The sequence below is a fragment of the Harmonia axyridis genome, chromosome 3 (assembly GCF_914767665.1).
Source record: "Harmonia axyridis chromosome 3, icHarAxyr1.1, whole genome shotgun sequence".
Classification (NCBI taxonomy): Eukaryota; Metazoa; Arthropoda; class Insecta; order Coleoptera; family Coccinellidae; genus Harmonia; species Harmonia axyridis.
The window spans coordinates 19,395,626-19,404,419 of record NC_059503.1 but is presented as its reverse complement, the minus strand read 5'-3'; the positions used below and the strand labels follow the sequence as shown (position 1 = coordinate 19,404,419).

At 31.5% G+C, this 8,794-nt stretch overlaps 1 protein-coding gene across 2 annotated transcripts; it reads left to right on the top strand.

Annotated features, from left to right (window-relative positions):
* The first annotated feature begins 1,647 nt into the window (after positions 1-1,647).
* LOC123674633 (lipase 3-like) lies at positions 1,648-8,284 on the top strand. Of its 2 annotated transcripts, XM_045609570.1 has the most exons (6): positions 1,648-1,804; positions 3,852-4,153; positions 4,698-4,944; positions 6,131-6,286; positions 6,799-6,883; positions 7,965-8,284. In XM_045609570.1, exons 1-6 carry the CDS (start codon positions 1,703-1,705, stop codon positions 8,255-8,257), a joined length of 1,185 nt encoding a protein of 394 aa, XP_045465526.1. In that variant the 5' UTR covers positions 1,648-1,702; the 3' UTR covers positions 8,258-8,284. The 2 variants fall into 2 exon arrangements, with proteins under 2 accessions (XP_045465526.1, XP_045465527.1); XM_045609571.1 differs by lacking the exon at positions 3,852-4,153 and having other exon boundaries at positions 1,650-1,804.
* Positions 8,285-8,794: the final 510 nt, after the last annotated feature.

Below are 8,794 nucleotides of genomic sequence, written 5' to 3'. Positions count from 1 at the left end.
AATCAGTCTCAATATTCGGAGACACCACTAAAAACTAATTTGAGACGTGTACTTCAAATTTTTGCGCAGACAGTTCAATTGCACAAATTTCCAACTTAAAAGTGAAGTTTTTGAGAACTTGGATACCTGAAAGTGGTTTGAAGTGACTTTTAACAATGAATTATCAAAAATATTGAATCCAAAATTATTTCGACATTACTTTGTAATTAATTTTAAATGGATTTTCCTTTTTATAGCTGTATACTATTTTAGTTTTTTTTTATTGAGAATTGAGTTGTATTAGGTTGATATCGTATATTCTGAAACAATTATGAACAAAAAAACACGGCTGCGAAGACAGTAAGACCCAATAAATGGGTTATTTCCAGAACCGCCTAGGTGCCACCTATGCACCTCTGAAGTATTTCCGTTTCCCAATGAAACACCCTGTATAATTGTTCACTAACTTGATTTGAAATTTTCCGACTGCAAAATGAATATCAGACCATTCGGAAATACTTTGGCTTCTTGTTTTTCTGTCTGTGTGTCCACAAAACCTTATAAGATTGCAAACTTCTACGAATTTCAGACGAATTTGATTAAATTTGGTTCTCATTGAGTTGGGGCTGGATGATCAAAACAAATGTCATGAGTATGAGTGAAATTATTTTTGAGAGTCGTTCTTCAAACATGCCTTCAGATACTGCATTCTGTACAGATGATGATATGATTGGCAAATAACAAGTTACATCATTAAAGCTATGTAGAACATGTATACCAACAACAAAACCCTAGCAACTATGAAGCAACTATAGTGCATGAGTTTTGATAGAGTTGATTAACACTTAAATTGCATCGGAAAGATGTGTGACACCCTTAAGAACGCACTTTCTGCTCCAATAACTGTAGAAAGAGACATGTCCTTTGTTGTTTTTTCAATTTAATAATGGAACAAAAAATCAATAATAAGTAATAATAATAAAATGGGAAATAATGAAATGAACGCTTTGTGTTAAGCAGATGACGCTGTACAAATCGAACACACCTTCAAAATGTTAACTAATGGTAGACAATTATAATACATCAGAAACTAAAATTCACCTATACCTGGGCAAAGAATTATCAAGCAATGGTGACGTAGTTTCAGAAATGCCAAAACAAACCATAAAATCAACCAGAACAGCCATTCAATTGAACGATACCTTTGTTCGAGATAAAATCCTCACATTCGATTCCGTCCGTCCAGCCGTTCGTAAACATTTAACTCCTGAACAGAAAGTGCTAGAAACTTCAAATTTTGAGGGAGTTGATCTATCGGGATTAGTTCTCTTTTGCTTAAAGCAACGTGCCGGCTGGTTAGACCATAAGACCGCAAGTTTCCATAGAGTGAAAATAAAATTTGAAAATAATAACCCAATAAGACGATCTCACTAAATAGGTGATAATTGTATAAAATTCGAGGTGTAATGAATGTGTTTCGAACTCACTTCCGTCTGAGAGGTACATTCACCCTTGACCCGACACAAAAAACTAATTAGGAAGCTTTTCACCTAATTACTTAAAAAAAAATTTATTGTATAAGTATACATATGTATGTATCATGTTAATTGTGTCGATAGAACAATTGGATTTTAATATATATGTAATTTTTTTCGTTATAAGCAATAACTGGATATAAAGTGCTTGATTCTGATATTGTGTCAGGTACCTACCTAAGGTTGAAATGTATTGCTTTTTGGTAGGTATGCTATTGAGTTCTGGTATTTTGGCAGGAGCACACGGATGGAAAGAAATAGATTATGACAGAGATGGTGACCTCAGTCTAGTGAGTTCTCATTTTGCTATTGATAATGATATTATAATCTAGTGATTGAATAATGTTATAGTCACAAAATAAGGAATTCTTGAAATACGCCTCTCTTAAAATTCAATCGCTTCCATATACCTATTGTTGCAGAAATAAAATTATTTTACTTTGAATCAATATGAAGTACATTTCCTCAAGTAGCTATCAAATCAATTATGTTATTGAACACATTTATAGTAATATTGCAATATTGTGTTTTGAACTTTGAACAACTACCGATCGATTATCTTCTCAATATTTAAGTTTTTTTCTAGCTATAACTATTAATTTCTCAAAGTATACAGGGTACTGCAACAGTGGAGCGGTTTCTATATTTCTCGTTGAGGAAGATATAAAAATCATATTTTTTATGCTTTCGTCATTTCCTGAACGAAATGTGATGGAAATATTTTCGGTCACTTTTTCCAGGGTGGGTACCAATCTTTTTTTTTTTCGATTGGAATTTTTATCTGTTGAAAGGTTTGTCAATATTATATCAAATTATGTCAAATATGCATTTCAAAAGTTTTTCACTATCTTGGATTTACCAATTCTTCAAAAACACTTCCAAATTGAAATACAGGAATTATTTTTTTCGAAAAACTCTAAGTAGATTCAATTCAAAAATTTGAGATTCATCTTGAAATAATTGTTATACGTTCAAAAAACCTTTGATTTTCACAGTCATGTAAGAGAAAAACTATAAATTCTTCTGGGAAAAAGTACTGAGTTTATTTTGAACTATCATATAAAGGTTTCTCCCGAAAAGTTCAATTTAGACACTTCAAACTACAAATCAACGAATTGATCGGTCAATCAATGTTTTTAAATCCCATCTTGCGAGTGTCAACAATTTTTTTCAGATCATGGTCAGCTTAGTTGCATGTAGTTCTCCTCGAATTAGCATTTTTCGTGAAGACAGCTATTTCAAGGAAAACCAGTTAATTTCGCTATATGATATATTTGATAAAATTAATGGAGCCTTGCCTTGTACAACTTATCAATTGAATATTTTCGGAATGAGAAAACTTTTTCAATTTTAATTCACAAAATTTGTCAAGCTGTGTTTCATGCACTGTATATCACTGGTTCAGTTCAGATATATCGGTCTAGGGAGGATGTAATTCATGTTCAATATTAGACCAGTTATTACTTCCAATAGGACTCGCCATATCGTTGGAACATCAAATATTCCGAGTGACCATTATTGGAAAAAAAACCAGTCAATATGTTCGAAGTGATTGTCGGTATGAATTATCTTTTTTTTTATTTTTCGCGTGGAAACATGAGAAATAGGCAGTCATTTATGAAACAGAGTTGGAACCAACTCAGAATAAAAATGAAGGCCTGTGTGACCGAAAATATTTCTATAACGTAATGCTCGAGCAATAAAGACACCCCATAAAAAATAAAATTATTATTTTTCAAGACATACAAGGTGTTTGTAAAAAGGCGCGGCTAACTTCACGGGAAGATTCTGCTTGCAACCTTTTTTTCAAAGCAGGGAAAGTCCTCATGATAGAAGAACTATATGTTTTGAAAGGTCGAACAATGTAAGACTCTTACTCACCCTAACCTACTGTTTGAAAGGGGTTAAATGGCGGAAATTGGACTTTCCTGTCATCTTTCTAAAGCTTCCAGAGAGGATACATTCGCTGAACGGATCTTTTGGTGAATATTGTGTTATACAGTGCACCATTCACTGAAATACTCGATTTGAGTATTTGAATCAGGTGGAAGAATGTATACAAAAATAATTACAGTTCGTAAATGCTTCTTATTCATTTTTTGATTTGATATTGAGATAAAAAAATAAGTACTTAGTCAATTTTCAAAGAAAATTTCAAAATCCCATATTATGAAAAAAGAAGCATTTGTGAACAAAAGTTATAGAGCAAACTGTCATCATTTTCTCATACAAAATCTCCCCATGAAGTTTGTCTCACCCCTTTACTACCACTCTGTAGAGTCCACCGCGTCAGTGTTGAAAGATCCTGTACACATAGTTTTTCATAATAAATTACAGGAAAGCTTGATAAGCAAGTATAGACCTTTCAAACTCTTGACTTATGAATTGACGCTATCCGATGGTTATATTATAAAAGTCTTCCGATTTGGGAGAAAGGGTTCAGATCAAATGAAACCTTTTCTACTTCTGCATGGTTTGTCTGGATGTAGCGACAGTTTTTTCTTGGATAAGAATAAAGCACTACCCTTCTTCTTAGCAGACCAAGGATATGACATTTGGATGATCAATAACAGGGGTACCATACATTCAAGAGGTCATACAACATTCAACAGTTCAACCAAAGAGTATTGGAGATTCAGGTATATTTGCTTTCCATAACTTTGGTGAATCTTGTATAGAAACCATCAGTTAAAAATGACATAGCTACTTATGTAAACAGTTCAATTCATATTTTATGTAATATGTACCTCATAAAAGTAATTCAATATAACTTTCATTGTTTGAAGTCAGTCATTTACACGTTGCTATACTATTTATGTTTTACCAAAAAAACTTTGAATTTGAACAGCTCTTTCTAGGTGTTGTAGTTTATTTGTCATTTGATATAATATGAAGAAGTATGATAATTATCTAACATTCCTACTACTACGAGGTCAAGCCGTCTTGAGTGTTATCTACAAGTTCTGATTCTGAACTATGATAGGTATTAATTCATGGACTGAAGTTTCACCCTGAAGAAAACCCTGATTTCTCAATATAATATTATTTTACTTAAATATATATTGTTACAATTTTTAACAATATTTAATGATTTAGCGTTTCTTGGATTCCTTAAATTCAGGATTCATTCATTGTTAAAACTTCGTGTTTTGCAATACTAATTTATAACATATTTGATTCCAGCTGGGAAGAGATAGGAATGATTGATATGCCAGCCGCGATTGACTTAATACTGGCCAACAACAAGCACGATAAGGTAGCTCTTTTAGGTCATTCTGAAGGCTCGTTCGAGATTTTTGCAGGATTGTCGGATGTCCCAAGTTATAATGAAAAAGTTGCCATATCATTTCATTTTGGAGGTGCAGCATATCACTCAACATGTGAGCCCAAGCTACTCAAAATCGGTTGCAGGATGAATGGTGCTATACATGTAAGATCACATATTTTTTTTATGAAATTACTTTTTTTTAATGGAGGTATGAAACTCAACTGTTTTAGGATCAAATCATAATAAATAAAAATATAAATCAATTTTTTTTGTAACCAATCAATATCTAAAATTTTTGATACATTTGAAAAATTTAAAAAAAAATTCCATGAAATTTTATCGATATTTATTAAGGAACAACCCAATTCAGTACTGAAAAAACATCAGTAGAGCTAACCGGATATACATAACTGATATTTAAACCATACTCAGGTGCAAAACAACGAAACAAGTTGATATTTGGTAAAATCTGAAGGCCCATAGTTTTTTTATTTCAGCTCAATTTTTTAAATTTTTGCAGCAAACTCAAGATAAAATTATAAATTTTAACCTTCACATACTGCCTCATCAATTATTATAAAATATTTAACAGAAGTTTGTTGTTAAACCCTAGTTTTAAAATAATTGACAAATTTCACCATAAACTATTTCTTCCCAATATTTCGTTTTATGGTTCATGCCTTTAAGTGCTGTTATTCATTTTTCAGTGAGAAATGAACTCCAATAAACATTTACCCAATTTGATGAAATGTTTTTTGGCTTTGATCATTGTGCCATTATGTCAGTTCGCCAGCTCAGTTTATCAGACTGACATGAACTCTATAAGTTCTTCTTGTTGTCTGCATACGTTGGTTCATACCGCCTATTAGGTTACGAATAGCATCTTGAGAAAAATTTCATCTCTTAAAGTAAATCGTTGATGAGTACATTTTTCTCTTAAAATTGTAATGAAATGATTTTAAATAATTTTAAATAATGATTTAACAACAAACCTTTAATTGATCCTATTAAAAAATATTTCTACAGTTGAAAATTGAGCTAAGAATAAGAAATCTATAAGTTTTAAAATTTTACCAAATATCAAATTGTTGCGCTTTTCTTGCACCTTATTAGTTTATCAATTATAAGTGTATAATATCACTATGTTCTATCCTTTTTTAGCAAGATCATCGAAAGCAGTTTAATTGAGAATATGATGATCCAACATTTAATGCTTTCACTCTATTCTCTACTCTATGTTATTTCTAAGATATATTATACATGTTATTTCTAAGATACATTATACATTACAGATATATTCAAGAATTCGATCTTCTCATTTTGAAAAATAAAACAAATCATTTTACAGAAGTTTCTTCAGAGGATAGGAATAATGCAGTTGGTACCTGTCGCTGATCTGAGAGACATGATTGTAACCCTTTGCCGATTGAACACTTTCAGTGATTCATGTAGGGATATCGCTTTTGAAGCTCTCGTCGTCACAGGAGACTTATTTGATGATTTCGTAAGTTTCACCTTTATCGATAGAAGAAAAAAACTATTGAATCATCTTGTTCATTCTTTTTTTTTCAACTATTTTACTGTATTTCGATTCTTTCTTTTGAAACTTGTTCTTTGATTTAAATTGATATTGAATGAAAATAAGAACTGGTTATTGACTATATTAAAATTGTGTCTCTACATAAGAACTTCGTCAGATGTACAAGTGCTTTGAATAACTGTTATTCAAATGTGAGCAACCTTGACGAAGCTACAGTTCATTGAACAAACTCAATAAACAGTTGAATTAAATAAAAATTTTCATTCCATAATAATTTGAAAAGAAATATATATATATATATATGAACAAAAACTATCTATGGACTTGGCCAAACTCAAATGAGAAGAACTCTTACTCTCTGCAACATGAAAGAGAAATTTTCTGAACGAAGTCTATGTTATAAGGAAAAAAATTGTAAATTCAGGCAGATCTCAATATAATATTATGAATAATTCTAATTATAATTTGATTTTCAGAAAGACATTTCTTACGTCTTTAGTAAATGGTTATGTGGAGGTGGTGTACAAGAATTTATACACTTTTTTCAGACGGGTCAATCAGGTATGTTGGAATACGTTATCAATTTTTGTCATAAGACTGACTTTCTTTAGAGGAAACTAATTCTTTTCAGTTACAAGCTATCAGAGATAATATTTAATCAAGAAGCGCCTTTAGTGTATCCTTTGAATTGATTTGTATTTGAAGTCAATCAGAAACTCGGTAGTACACTAAAAAACCAGATCCAGAGTACTGATGAGCAACAAAAAGTAAAAAAAAAATAATTTCAACGATTTTTCAACAATCCTGATTTTTTTTCGTTTTGGGATGACAGTGCAACGTAGCATATTTGATCTAATAGCAGGAATTTCGTGAAATTTTTAAATATTGTTTGTTTGATTTGATTTCAATCTAAATATTTTTCATTAGACCCTGGTAGCTGGAGAAGTAAAATTGTCAAAAAAAAAATATGTATTTACACACAAATTTCATGACCAGACAGATGATACTAACTGATCTAGTGGAAACTAGTGTGGAATAGTGCAGCACTAGGCTGAAGTGACATATGCACTTTTCAGGGAATTGGCTTAATTGATGGCCAAATTCATTAGTCAATGTATCAAGTTCATTGAGTCAGTTAACGATTCAGTTGAGTCAACAAATGTGAATTATTGGTCGGTAAAGTCAATTCATAGGGTCAACTAATCGACTTTGTTGAGTCAACTTACAACTTAGGTATCGAGTTCATTGTGTCAATTTATCAAGTTTATTGAGCAAACGCACAAAATCGTTGAGCGAATATGAATTATTGATCGAACAACTCAAAGATTTCACAACGAAAATATCGATAAAATTCGGAGAATGTACGTAATGTCAGTACAGTTGCATTCTTGTGCCCAATGTATGTTGACTGCTCTTGAAATAAATATCTGTAGGGTGTTCAAAAGAAAGCGTTACATGCAGAGACCTTCACATATTTTTTTTTGAGTATTTTAAGTATCCACAAACAACTAAAACGGATAGCATGATAAGTTATTTTTGAAAAAAAATTTTGTGAAACGCTGCTTAGGCACTTGAAGCACGAAATTTTAGTATCTTTGTTTCTTGAAATATGTTCCTCCTGTTCTACCATTGATTTTTTCAGGAACATTTTCCCGATTCGATTACGGTCCAAGTGAAAATATGAAAATTTATAACACAACAATACCACCTCGTTTCCACTTAGAAAGAATAACTTCTCCAACTGCAATATTTTGTGGAGAACTGGACCTGTATTGCAAAGGAAAAGATATTGAAAAAGTTAAATCAGAAATACCCAACATAGTTTTCTCGAAAGCGATACAAAATTTTGGACATGTCGATTTTCTACTCGACAAACAATTGAAACGCCATATTTACGATGACATGCTGAGATTATTGAATGAATATTTTAAATGATCAATAAAGGATATCACAGAAACGAATTGATATTGATTTTATTTTCATCATTATACCACAATGAATGGGATTGTAAGAAGAACTATAGTACCTCTAACTGAACTTGTACATGTAAATTAATAATTTAGATAGGAAGCACATCACTATATTTTTTCAAAGTGAGGAAAGCTCTTTGGAACCTCACCTAACCTAACCTAACTAGTTTGAGACTATTGTCGCCTCAAAATTCGAAAATTACAAACATATCGATCTGTTTTGGGAACAAGCGCTGAAAAATGTATTGTAGAAGCATACAACTTCGAAAATTATTCACTCCAGTAATATATGTAGAGTCACTTTTATATTCTTTTAATATTTTATAAAATGAAGAATTTCTTCCAATGTGACTTATTCAAGACTGAAAGAAAAGACTAAGATGACTTTCAATTAACGCTTTCAAATCCAAAATATGCTTCAGAATCTGTAATTCGTTCGATTTGCTCCAGACTGTATAAACCATGGGATGAATATAATTCTACAAAGGTCTGTGCTATTGTT